Source organism: Puma concolor, chromosome D2 (genome assembly GCF_028749965.1).
Source record: "Puma concolor isolate L17-30 chromosome D2, mPumCon1.1.hap2, whole genome shotgun sequence".
NCBI classification, from domain to species: Eukaryota; Metazoa; Chordata; class Mammalia; order Carnivora; family Felidae; genus Puma; species Puma concolor.
In genome coordinates, this window is record NC_141677.1 from 12,495,362 (window position 1) to 12,509,336 (window position 13,975).

Sequence of the window (13,975 nt, forward strand, 5' to 3'; positions counted from 1 at the left end):
CCCCGGTTTCCAGGAGCAACCGCCCGGGGAGGGGGAGCGGAGACGGCGGCCGGCCGGGAGGAGCGCTCCCCGCGCCACCTCCTCTTGTTTTGGAGGCCCTCGTGGTCCTGCCTCATTGGCCGCCGTGGAGCCCAAGGCCCCGGGGAGGCGGAGCGGCCTCCGCAGTTGTAGTTCCCGGGTTCTCGCGGCCCCCTGCCCCGCCTTCCGGCAGGAGGCCCCCTCGCGGCCGCGCGAGACCACAACTCCCACAAGGCCCCGCGCTCGGAGGGGGCGTGGCCGGGGCGAAGGGGAAGCCGGGGGCGGGGCCGCCTAGGGGATGAAGTGGGGGCGCTCGGCTCTTCAGCCTCACTCGCAGCTGCCGGGAGCTGGGGAGAGCGGCCCCCTCCTCGGGACGGTCGTGCAGACCTCTGACCCTGGAGCCTCTTAGCCGCCGGGAGCCGTCCCCTTGGGTCGTCGCCCGGGCCGCCCGCCGTTCCGCGGCCCCGAGGGGCCCGGCCGGCCGCGGTGGGGGGAGAGGTCAGCATGAGCCGGGGGCCCCGGCGGGCCGGCGCCGGGCAGGGGGCGGCGGCCGCAGTGCAGCTGCTGGTCACCCTGAGCTTCCTCCCGAGCGTCGTCGAGGCCCAGGTGAGCCCGAGTGATGGCGGGGCGGGGACGCCGGCCGAACGCCCGCGGCGGTGGCGAACGGGCCGGGGCTGGGGCTCCGGGAGAGGGCCGGCGCCGGACCCCGAGGGGGATTTCTGGCGAGCGGAAAGGGGTCGGGGTCTGGAACCGAACCGTCACGTCCAGGAAACGTCCGCGAGCCGCGTGCCGTGTGCGGGGGATGGCGACGCTCGCGGGGTGATGGCAGCAAAAAGAGGAAGATGGTGACGGTCCCCTGAGGTGTTTTCGTTTTCCTTTTCTGATTTTTTTAAGCGGCTGGGAGTGTGGCGGGAGAGGAGACGGGAATGAAAACGTCATCAGCGGTTTGGGGGAGACAAGACGCGTAGAAACGGTGAAGCCCTCCCGTCCCTCCCAGCAGGGAGGGGAGGTGGACCCCGCGCCCCGCAGAAGTGGGGTGGATAGGGAGGGGACGGGACTCACTAACTTGCTTGAACTTCTGGGGCTCTCTAAGCCCCTCGGCTGCTACCCTCGCTCTGGCATCTTTCCTTGGGACTGCTGTATTTCCACCCAACTTGTGGCACCTCCAGATGAGCCCAAGCAAGAGACGTGCTGGGGGGGGGGGGGGCGGGTGGGGAGCTGGCCTTTGTAGGTCTGTGAGCGGAGAGGTGATGGCAGGAGGGTGAGCTAGAGTTGAGGGGCTGCCTTTGTCAACACGGCGGACGTGGGAAGGTTAGCTGACCACAGCCTTGTGCCTGGAGAGCGGTGCTGACTGCTTTTCTACAGAAGATTTTGAATAGACTGCCAGGTGCAGCCGCGCCTTGTCTGCACCTGCTGCAAAGTGGCAAAACTGCTAAGAGAGAGAGAGGAAGGAACCGTGTCTCAGGTGGCTCGATAATGAGGGGAGATGTCATTGTAGGCAATTAATACTCACCGCTGAGAAAAACCGAAGCTGTGAGTGGAGCCGTGTAAACATGTTTTTCTGACTGTTCGCACGCTGCTTTCAGGGCGTTAGGGTGTCCTGCACTAAGTCCCAGAATGCCTGAATAGTCTGTTTTGTTCGCGTTTGGGTATTTTTTCAAATGAATGATGTGCTAAAAATAAAAGGGGGCAGACTTGGTTTTGGTATTGGTGAGCGTGTTAAAATGCAGATTCTCTGGCCCTGCCGCCGCCGCATGTTCTGATTTAGTGGATCCGGATGTGCCCCAGGGATCAGCAATTTTAAATGAGCCGTGTAAGTAGCTGTAATGCAATTATCCTTTGAGCTACCTTTTGAACCCCACCTAGAAAACACTGAAGTAGCGGAAATCTGGGTGGGAGTATCTACTATATTAATAAAAAGTAAATTTCCCAAATTACCTTTAGCAAAATTATTTTCTAATCACTGGTTGGGTGATTGTTTTTGAGTGGCATGTACATTTAGATATTTTTCTAAAATGGGATTCTTGTCATTTTTCCTTTTTATGCCTTATATTAATTGTATACGTTGCCATCAATCTAGAAGCTTCATTTTAGTCATCTTTATCTGCTAGTTACATGTGTTAATGTTTTATAATTGCACGTTACACATGCAATTTATTAAGGTAAAATTTTAATTTTATTGTATTTAAATGAATATATGTAATTTTATCATGTCCAAATGAATACCTGTAGTTTAAAAATAAAAGGTTTGTGCATATTCAAAGTAGCATTGTTCCAAACAGTCCTCAAAAGTGGATACGTTTGGTTTTTGTTTCCAGTGGTACTTTCTAATATAGAAGTTGGAGCATATTTTAGATAGTACTTTAATCTCTAACACGTTTAAATATACATTATCTCGTTTTATTGGATACTTCTCAGAAGTGGGGCTATTGAGGTAACTGAAGTTCAAAAAGCTTACATGACTAATACCACACTTGTTAAGTGAACAAGGTTGAACTGGACCCCTCGTAGGCCCCGTTTTCTTCTGTGCAGTACATCTCTGTATGCCTGCTTCTTTGGGGTATAGAAATCTGAGGGAGACCCAGGAAAATTAAAAAAGTGCAACTAAGATGGTTCTCTTTTGTTGGGGGGGGGAGGGGGAAGGAAGCCCAATAAAGCATAAAGGGAAGAATTCGATTTAAAAAAGAAAACACCTGGGGCACCTGGGTGGCTCAGTTGGCTAAGCGTCCGACTTCAACTCAGGTCACGATCTCACAGTTGGTGGGTTCGAGCCCCGCGTCAGGCTCTGTGCTGACGGCTCAGAGCCTGGAGCCTGTTTCAGATTCTGTGTCTCCCTCTCTCTCTGACTCTCCCCCGTTCATGCTCTCTCTCTCTCTGTCTCAAAAATAAAAACGTTTAAAAAAAAATGTTTTTTAAATAAAAAAAGAAAACACCTCCATTTAAAAGAAAGCATTTAAGGACAGGACTATATCGACTATGTCTCCTTGCAGTGAAAGCATAAAGTTATTTTTGAACACTTAAAATGATAGGCATTTGTATATCTCATACTCCGTTTTCTTATAAATTAAATGCGAATGGGCTTTGTAGTCTGGAAAGCACTAGAAACTAAAGACCTAGTGCATACAAATGATATGGCAAGTTAATCTTCCTGTAAAGAAGTAATTTTAGTCAGATGTATTTTTAAATCTTTCTAAATGCATTTCTGAGGTGGCATGAAATCAAAGAATACATAGAGCTCCCCTGCGCCCAGCCCCCAGTGGAAAGTCAGATCTTGAGACTCAAACAGTGCTGTTCCAGTCCATGACCCTGAGGAATTCCCCCAAACCCTGAAGACCCTGAGTTTCTGCTTTAATTGCTCCTTGGTGTGGAATGGACAAGAAATAAGGGTTGTGTGCCCAAAGAGAGGAAACTAAAAGAAGACCCCATCATAAAGCTTGAACTCCAAAGAGCTACGGCCTCAACATGAGAAATGAATCCTACCAGGAATAAGGGGAGAGTAAGAAACTTGCCAGGGAAGGGGAGGGGGGGAAACTCCCTCGAGAATTTGTAACCATGAACTTGTTCCTATAAAGGTTTGCAGGCCAAGTTCATGCCACCTATGCTGGGAAAAGCTTCAAGTGGAAAATGTGATTTATAGCAGACCCAGGTTGGTATGCCCCCAGCTTACTGGTAAAAGCAAACGTCCATCCCCTCTGGAGGAATTTATTTTCAACCCAAACCCTAAAGAAGTCTTCAAGAGCCCGTGCCAAGGAGAATAAGCAGCTAATAGTCAAAAATCACAAAACACAAGGCACCGTGAATGAGATAATAGAAATATAGCCTATAGAAAAAGACCTGTGATAACCTTAGATTCTGAAAATATCAGACATAATTTAAACACGAGACATAGTGAATTTAAATACAAAGGGGTGGGGGGCAAAGATAGGGACACTGACCTGAAACTGTGAAAAGGGAACAAGAGATTTTAAAGAATGATCAAAAAGATTAAAACAGTGTGATAGGATTTCTAGAGATGAAATTAAAAACTCCATGGATGGATTAAATAGCTGATTATATCCAGCAGAAGAAATGATTCCTGAATCAGGCAACCATTTTATGTCTTTTTCTAATCCTCCGATACTTTTCCTTTTTTTTTTTTTTTTAAATGTTTATTTATTTTTGAGAGACAGAGACAGAGACACAGAATCCGAAGGAGGCTCCGGCTCTGAGCTGTCGGCACAGAGCCAGATGCAGGGCTTGAACTCACAGACCCCAAGATCATGACCTGAGCTGAAGTTGGGTGCTTGACCCACTGAGCCACCCAGGCGCCCCACTTTTCCTTTTCTTCGTTTCATACTTCACACTAACAATGTAATCCATATTTATTCACCCATTTGTCTCTGTACCCTCACATTTTGCCTTCCAATGGATTACCATAGATGAACTGTGAACTCTTAATCAAAAGCCAGTCCCTCTCATATATTAGGTCCCAGTTCCTTCTTTCAAGATCGTGTTTTGAGCAAATCTTTTTTCTCTCCTGGATCATTAATTTTTCCTTGTCTGATGGATTGTTACTGTCATCCTAAAACATACTGTTAATTCTATTTTAAAGTTCTGTCTTGACCCACCCATCTTTTCTGGCTCTGCTCCATTTTTCTGTTCCCCTTTATGGAAAAACTCCTCAAAGGAATTATCTTTATTCGTCCTATTCTGGTCCTCTCGCCAGCCTATTCCAGTCAGACTTTTGCCCCTACCTCTCCGAAACTGTTCTTGTCAAGGTCATTAATGTCTGTCTTGTCACTAAAGCCAATAGTTAGTTTTTAAACCTTAGCTTTACCTATAGACAGCATTTTTTCCCCACAGCTCATGGCTTACTCTCCTTGAAAATACCATATTTCTTTGGGCTTTCAGGATACTGTACTTTTCTGATTTTCTTCCTTTCTTTTAGGCTAGCTGTACTAGTATCCTTTGCTTATTTCTCCTCTGCTACTACTGATCGCTAGTTATTTCAGCCTCAGGTTTCAGATCGTGTACTCTTTTCCCTCTCTATCTTAGTTCTCTCATTTGGTTTCTCAGCTTTAAATACCACCTATATAACTGATTGTCAAAATCTCCAGAACAGGATTCTCAGCTTTAGATCTGGATAGGCGGGGCACCTGAGTGGCTCCTTTGGTTAAGCGTCCCACTTTTGATCTTGGCTCAGGGCATGATCTCACGGTTAGTGGGATGGAGCCCCTCATTGGGCTCAGTGCTGACAGTGTGGAGCCTGCTTGGGATTCTCTCTCTGCCTCTCTCTCTCTGTTCCTCCCCTGCTCTGTTCTCTTCTCTCTCAAAAATTAATACTAAAAAAAGAAAAACCTTGGAATTTCCAGAATAATCGGAATGCCTTTTGTTATTTATAATGAGCCCCTTTTATTTATTTATTTTTAATTTTTTTTCAACGTTTTATTTTTATTTTTGGGACAGAGAGAGACAGAGCATGAACGGGGGAGGGGCAGAGAGAGAGGGAGACACAGAATCGGAAACAGGCTCCAGGCTCTGAGCCATCAGCCCAGAGCCCGACGCGGGGCTCGAACTCCCGGACCGCGAGATCGTGACCTGGCTGAAGTCGGACGCTTAACCGACTGCGCCACCCAGGCGCCCCTAATGAGCCCCTTTTAATCACACCTATTTATGCTAACGGGAACCCCTAGATCACCTCAGTGTGGTAATGATCATCAGACACACCAAGTGATTAGAGGGTTGGAATTTTAGCCCCACCCATGACCACTGGGACGGGAAGAGGGATGCTGGAGACAGAGCTCCGTAAAAGCTCTTGGGGCGTCTGGGTGGCTCGTTCGGGTGAGCGTCTGACTCCGCTCAGGTCATGATCTCACAGTTCCTGAGTTCGAGCCCTGAGTCGGGCTCTGTGCTGACAGCTCAGAGCCTAGAGCCTGCTTCAGAATCTGCCTCCCTCTCTCTCTGCCCCTCTCCTGCTAGCACTCTCTCTCAAAAATAAACATTAAAAAAATTTTGAAAAATATAAAAGCTCTTAAAACAAGATGGATGAGCCTCCAGGTGGGCGAAACATAGACTTTCTGGGAAGGGGCTCAGAGGCATGGAAGCCCTGAACTTGCACTCCCAGTAGCTTTCCCTCTGCACCTATTCCATTTGGTGCTTCCTGAGTTGTATCTTAACAATAAACCAGTAGATATAAGGTAAGTGTTTCTCTGGTTCTATATGCCATTGCAAATTACCGAACTTGAGAGTCATTGGAACCCCCAGTTCATAGCCGGTCAGTCAGACGTACAGGTGGCCTGGAGCTTGGCAGTGATACCTAAAGTGGGGATCGTGGTGTGTGACTGAACCCCTAATCTGTGAGGTCTGCTCTAACTCCAGATAGCATCAGAACTGAATTGGGCACCTAGTTCGCGTTGGAGAGTGGGAGAATTGGTTGGTGTGAGAAAACACCAGGTTCCAGTAAAGGCCAGAGTCTTAAAATGGTCTCCTATTTCTCCTTTTTACATACGACATAGTCCTTGTCCTATTTTCTCAGGAACTTCAGGTGAGCATACTGCCTCAGGGCATTGAGCTTTGTATTCCCAGTGCCTGGCATGCGTTCCCCCACGCCCCCACGTAGCACACCCCCACATGGCGCCGGCTTGTTCCTTTTCCCCCTTGAAGTATTACCAAAATTTGCCAAAGTTTCACTGAGACCTTTTTAAATTATACTTTCTAAAATAGTAGGAACTCAGTTCTGCACTGATGGTCTCCATTCCCTAGTTTTCCTGTCCCTTTATTACCATCTGGAAGCCCCTGGAGGGCAGAGATTTTTGCCTTTTTTTTTTTTTCCTTCTACTTCTGCATCCTCAGCACTTAGAACAGTGCAAGGCTCATGTTAGGTAGGTCCTCAAATAGGTTGAATGAATGAATGAATAAATGAAGGGAAAATAAATGCAAATTCAGAATGAAGCCCAGAAAAATAATGGGATAGTAAATTTTAAAGAGAGCTTATGAGACATGGTCTAATTTGTGTGATTGGAGTTCCAGAAGAATGTAATTGAGTGGGGAAAGCGGTACTGATTCCTGCAGGTCAGTATGAAAAAGACAACCCAGTAAAAAAATGAAAAAAAGGGGCATCCGGGTGTCTCAGTTGGTTAAGCGTCCGACTCTCGGTTTTGGCTCAGGTCATGATCTCATGGTTTGTGGGTTCAAGCCCTGCATTGAGCTTCGTGCCGGCAGTGTGGAGCCTGCTTAGGATTCTCTCTCTCTCCTCTTTCTGCCCTTCCCCAGCTCTCTCTCTCTCTCTCTCTCTCTCTCTCTCAAAATAAATGAACTTTAAAAAATCTTTAAAAAAAGAAAAATGAGAAAGGACAAACAGGTATTTCACACAAGGAGCAATTACAAATGTCTTATGAAACATTATACCTCATTAGTACAAAAATCAGATACCCTTTCATTCTTACTAGATTGGCAAAAATTACAATATCCAATATTGGTAAGGAGATAATTCAGCAGTAATTCCATCTGCTGTTGGATGGGGTTGTGAATTGGTAACCTATTTTGGAAATAAGCTATAGTAATTCCACTTTAAGCATAGAAGCTGGAGAAACTCTTATACATATACGTAACGAGATCATGACAAACCTTTGTGTAGCATTATTTAGCTAAATCTGGAAACAACCTACATATGTTTTGTATTAGTTTCCTGTTACTGCTCTAACAAATGACCACGAACTTAGTGGCTTAACGTGGGTTTCACAGGGATAAAATCAAGGCTGCCTTTTTTTTTTTTTTTTTTTTGGAGGCTCTAGGGGAGAATCATTCCTTGCCTTTTCCAAGCTTCTAGAGGCTGCGGTGCTTCTGGCATGTGGCCTCTTCTATCTTAGAAGCCAGTAGTGTAACATCTTCCAGGTCTCTCTCACACTCTTGTCTTCCTCTTTCAAGGTTCTTAGTATTGAGTCCACCCAAATAATCTAGTATAATCTTACCATCTCAGGATCCTTAACTTAATCATGTCTGCAAAGTCCCTTCCACCGCATACAATAACAGATTTACAGGTTTTAGGAATTAGGGTATGGATATCTTTGGGGGGCATCATTCTGCCTACCTTATGGGTCAACAGTAGAACAAATACATTATGATATCTTCATGTAATGTAATATTTACAGCAGGGAAAATGAATGAGCTACTAGAAAACTCATTATTTTGGGTAGATGTCAAAATGTTAGCAAAAGAAGTATGTTACAACATAATTCCCACAATAGATTCCATTAATATTAAAGTTCAAAAATGAGCTCTTAAGTATATTGCTTCAGGATATATATCACATGTGATGAAATTACAAAGAAAAATAACAAAAATAAGATATTCTACCTCCGTGAGGAGGAAGATGAATGTAATTAGAAAGGGACTTAAAAAAATAGCTGTATTTGTATTTTTTAAAAAATTTTGGTGATATACAGGTTTTTGTCTTAGTAGTTGTCTTTAAGAGTTAGAAGTAGGTATGTGACAATTTTGTATACCTTACCCCAACCCCTACCACAATTAAAACATCTTTAAAAAATAAACTGTGGTGGTTTACTAACTAAAAATAAACAATTTAAGAAAAATTTATACGAAAGAGAAATATCTGGATAAAATATTTTTAAAACATAGGAAGCTTTTGGTTCTTATTTCTACCCCCCCCCCCATCCCTATTACTTAGAATTTGAGGTTTTATAAATAGTAAGCTTGAGAAATGGAGTGAATTTCAGTAGAGTTGGTGACAGGATCTTAGTAACTAGGATAGTAAAGCATATGGAATTCTAGAGCTAAAATTCTCGTTAATGATCCTTTGTTCTTTAAAGAGAGTGTACCTCTGAGTCTTTGTGTTGTAGAGAGTTTGGGGACTTATTTACAGCCCTAGGGGCAAAGCCTGAGAAAGAAACAACTGGGATGTTCTGGTTTCCAGGTTCTGGTCATTCTTTGCATAGATTCCTCCAGTGGATCATGTGAATGACCTTTAAAAGACTGGGTCCCCAAAGCAGGAAAGAACATCCAATGGAAAAAAGACAGTATCTTTAACAAATGGTGCTGGGAGAACTGGACAGCAACATGCAGAAGGTTGAAACTAGACCACTTTCTCACACCATTCACAAAAATAAACTCAAAATGGATAAAGGACCTGAATGTGAGACAGGAAACCATCAAAACCTTAGAGGAGAAAGCAGGAAAAGACCTCTCTGACCTCAGCCGTAGCAATCTCTTACTCGACACATCCCCAAAGGCAAGGGAATTAAAAGCAAAAGTGAATTACTGGGACCTTATGAAGATCAAAAGCTTCTGCACAGCAAAGGAAACAACCAACAAAACTAAAAGGCAACCAACGGAATGGGAAAAGATATTTGCAAATGACATATCGGACAAAGGGCTAGTATCCAAAATCTATAAAGAGCTCACCAAACTCCACACCCGAAAAGCAAATAACCCAGTGAAGAAATGGGCAGAAAACATGAATAGACACTTCTCTAAAGAAGACATCCGGATGGCCAACAGGCACATGAAAAGATGTTCAGCGTCGCTCCTTATCAGGGAAATACAAATCAAAACCACACTCAGGTATCACCTCACGCCAGTCAGAGTGGCCAAAATGAACAAATCAGGAGACTATAGATGCTGGAGAGGATGTGGAGAAACGGGAACCCTCTTGCACTGTTGGTGGGAATGCAAATTGGTGCAGCCGCTCTGGAAAGCAGTGTGGAGGTTCCTCAGAAAATTAAAAATAGACCTACCCTATGACCCAGCAATAGCACTGGTAGGAATTTATCCAAGGGACACAGGAGTACTGATGCATAGGGGCACTTGTACCCCAATGTTCATAGCAGCACTCTCAACAATAGCCAAATGATGGAAAGAGCCTAAATGTCCATCAACTGATGAATGGATAAAGAAATTGTGGTTTATATACACAATGGAATACTACGTGGCAATGAGAAAAAATGAAATATGGCCTTTTGTAGCAACGTCGATGGAAGTGGAGAGTGTGATGCTAAGTGAAATAAGCCATACAGAGAAAGACAGATACCATATGGTTTCACTCTTATGTGGATCCTGAGAAACTTAACAGGAACCCATGGGGGAGGGGAAGGGAAAAAAAAAAAAAAAAAGAGGTTAGAATGGGAGAGAGCCAAAGCATAAGAGACTGTTGAGAACTGAGAACAAACTAAGGGTTGATGGGGGGTGGGAGGGAGGAGAGGGTGGGTGATGGGTATTGAGGAGGGCACCTTTTGGGATGAGCACTGGGTGTTGTATGGAAACCAATTTGACAATAAATTTCAGGGGCGCCTGGGTGGCGCAGTCGGTTAAGCGTCCGGCTTCAGCCAGGTCACGATCTCGCGGTCCGTGAGTTCGAGCCCCGCGTCAGGCTCTGGGCTGATGGCTCAGAGCCTGGAGCCTGTTTCCGATTCTGTGTCTCCCTCTCTCTCTGCCCCTCCCCCGTTCATGCTCTGTCTCTCTCCCAAAAATAAATAAAAACGTTGAAAAAAAAATTTTTTTTTAAAAATTTCATATATAAATAAAAAAAATAAATAAAAGACTGGGTCCCCTTCTTGTTTTTAAATTTTAATTTCAATTGAGATAATTGTAGGTTCCATGCAGTTGTAAGCAATAATACAAAGAAATGCCACCTACACTTCATCTAGTTTTCCCCAATGGTAACATTTTATAAACGTACAGTGCAGTATTATCACCAGGACATTGGCACTGATTCAGTCTGCTGGTCTTCAGATTCCCCCTTGTCTCATTTGTGTGTGTATGTATTCTTTTCACTTTTATCACGTTTAGGTTTGTGTATCCACCACCATGGTCAAGATACTGAATAATTTGATCACCACAGGGATCCTTCCTCTTGCCCTTTTATAACCACACTTGACCTCCTTTCCAACCTATGCCCCCACTCCACCTCCCTCCCTCCTCCAGTCTTTAACCTGGCAACCAATAACCTGTTCTCCATTTCCAAAATGTAAAAATGAAACCACATAGTATGTAACCTTTTGGGGTTGGCTTTTTTCACTCAGCCTGATTCCCTGAAGATTCATCCAAGACGTGGATGTCAGTGAGTCCCATTTTTAAATTTAGCGGAAGAATGTTTTATGGAAGTTTTGGATTCTGAACTCCCTTTGTAAATATCAGTTTCTGTTGCATTAATGTATACTTTGAGTAGTGGATAAAGCATGCATTTTTAAGTGTGATTGACTTAGGACTAAGTCTCATTGCTACTTGGGAAAAATTATTTTAACCGTGTTCAGCCTTGATTTTCTTAGGTGTAAAATGAGGATAAGACCTATTTCATAGAATATTTTTTTAAAAATGAGGTAACATGTAATGTTCTTATCACCATGCCTATCATATAAGTGTTCCATAAATGGCAGTGGAAAAGAAAGATAAGGCTACTACAGCAATATTCTTACAGTCTGTGACTTCTAGGTTAATCTTGGAAGAAATGGCTTTAGCATTCCAAATACTTGTTGGAATTTATGTATGTTTCATATATTTCTCTTTAGCCATTAAACATCAATGCTTAGTTCTTCAGAATAGGTGTATCTGATCCTTCTATTGTGTCTTAATTGGCCATAGTAAAAAGTAAATGATTGCTTTAGTGTTTTATATCTCAGTCAATGAAGACTAGTTACCTTGAATTAACAAATTATCTCTTTTATATAATATTACAGATTTGTTAAGGTTGGAATATCAGTAATGCTTATATTTAAAGTTTTATGTTTGTATATATATTTTCCACCCCACAGGTCACCGGAGTCCTGGATGATTGCTTGTGTGATATTGATAGCATTGATAACTTTAACACCTTCAAAATCTTCCCCAAAATAAAAAAATTGCAAGAGAGAGACTACTTCCGTTATTACAAGGTACGTTATAATTTTTGGTTCCATTCGTAGCAAAGGTTTTTACACAGCTGTCTACAGATGTGACTTTTATGACCCTTTTGAAAGCCCATTTTGACTCTTCTCAGCACCCTCTGTGTGTTTTATCGTTGGAATATATTAAGTATTGTGGCGAAACCTGATAGTCTTTTTGAACACAAAGAATCTGAACCTTCTTCCTGTGTTTGGGGGATTCGTCATCTTTCAAGTTTTGTTTTTGAGACAGAGACTCATTCCACGGAAGCTCAAAATGCCAGACTTCCTTGGTCAGCCTTCCTTGTGACGTTGCCGCCTCTATCTAGACACCGACCCAGGTTCTCTGCTGTGCTGATGGCAGTGGCCTGTGTTAGCATTGTAAGCTGTACAAAGTACCCCCACGGCAGACGTTCACCAGAAGGGCTGGCCCCAGGCTGAGGGTACAAGCACCATTCATAGTAAAACTGCAGAATCGGTTCTTAAACCTAACAGTCGTCTCCAAGTATAACCATAACAGCTTAAAGGGAGGAGAAATGAGGCAACATTCAAAAGAACGGTATTTTAAATTTAAGAACAATATTTTAGAAGCTGCTGTTCTGCTTTGCCTATGCTCTTGTGCTCAGCATTCAGTTGGGTTCATAAGTTCTCTGATTTTCATTTTTAGTTTATTTTAAAAATTGAGCATGATTTTACACTTTTTTTAAATCCTGATCCTACATAGGCTGTCTTAGTCTTTAAATATTTTTGAGGATAAAAAAATTTAGAAGAGGAACTAATGGCCATTCTTTTTATGGTACCACCAAAATCTTGAATCAATTTCCCATATTTTTGCAACACTTTGTACAAGTGTCAAATTTCTGGCAGAACACTTCTATAAGTGTCTAATTGACCAAAAGAGGGAAAGACACTTTGGTTAGCAATCCTACTTGCATAAATATAAGGGAAGTGATTGTTTCTTAACGGAACATTAGAGGATGTTACAGAAGAAGGAAAAATGAAAGTTGGATAGGCAGAAAGAACAATGTTCTAAAAAAACGTTCTACCCAATTTAACAAAATTGCTCTGTGTGTAATGGGAACATAGTCCTGTTCTCCCAAGGGAGGGTCATGCAGTAATCTAGTTAATGGATTTATCTCCATGGCAAGGATAGCAGTGATACCCACTCCTTTTCTAGTTCTGTCAACCTATGAATTAAACTAAAGGGACATTTAATCACCACAGTATCCTGTACGTGCACCAGTGGCAGAAAGGAAAGCTGAGAGAAGAGGTGAATTGTAAACATGCACATACATACTGGTGATTGAGCACGCAAGGGTGCACAGGTTGAGGCACCAGTCTGCCCCTGTCGACTGGTCAGCTGGCTGTTGTAGTTAGTGTTTACAATTTCTTGTACTATCCATTCCATTCCTTTAGTCATGGAGTATTTATTGAATGATTATTCTGTGGGAGGCCCTATTCTAAGTGCTGTGGATACAATAGTGAATAACACAAAGACTCTGACTTCATGAAGCTTTTATTCTGATTAGGAAGGCAAACAATAAACAATGAAATATAATTTCATATGGTTATACGGTAAGTGCTATGGAGAAAAATAAAGTAGGAGATACAGAGTAATTAATGGGGTGGGGGTGGAAGGTAGCTTTATCTTTGACGAGGATGACCAGGAAAGGAAAGTATTCATACTGTGCTGTTTGAGTGAAGACCTACATGACGTGAAAGCCATGATGAGATACGGGGAAAGAACATTCCAGGGAAGGGGAGGAGAACTGCAGGTGTAAAGGTCTAGAGTGTTTGAGGAATAAGAAGACAGGGATAGGCTGGAGCAAAGTGAGTGAGATGGAGAGTTGGAAAAGTGGGTAGGGGCCAGATTAAAAACAAACAAAAAAAAAAAATTAGAAGGCCCTATTCGCCACATAAGGATGTTGAATTTTAGTGTAGGTGTGATCATTTCTGGAGGGATTTGTACAAAACAGACTAAGGGTGTGAGACAGGAAATAGAGAAAAACCACATAGGAGGCTTCTGCAGATGAAAGGTAACGGGTTTGGAATAGGGCAGTAGACTTGGAAGAGGTGAAAAGTGAGCAAATGAGCATTATATCTAA

At 43.3% G+C, this 13,975-nt stretch overlaps 1 protein-coding gene across 3 annotated transcripts in view; it reads left to right on the forward strand.

Annotated features, from left to right (window-relative positions):
- The first annotated feature begins 292 nt into the window (after positions 1 to 292).
- Positions 293 to 13,975, forward strand: part of ERO1B (endoplasmic reticulum oxidoreductase 1 beta) — a 61,516-nt gene continuing 47,833 nt past the window's right edge. Inside the window, exons 1-2 of one of the 3 annotated variants that reach the window (XM_086679608.1) lie at positions 293 to 624; positions 11,763 to 11,882. In XM_086679608.1, coding sequence (XP_086535734.1) covers positions 523 to 624; positions 11,763 to 11,882 — 222 coding nt within the window. In that variant the 5' untranslated portion in view covers positions 293 to 522. The remainder of the gene's footprint in view (positions 625 to 11,762; positions 11,883 to 13,975) is intronic. The other 2 variants (XM_086679607.1, XM_086679609.1) reach the window with 2 other exon arrangements.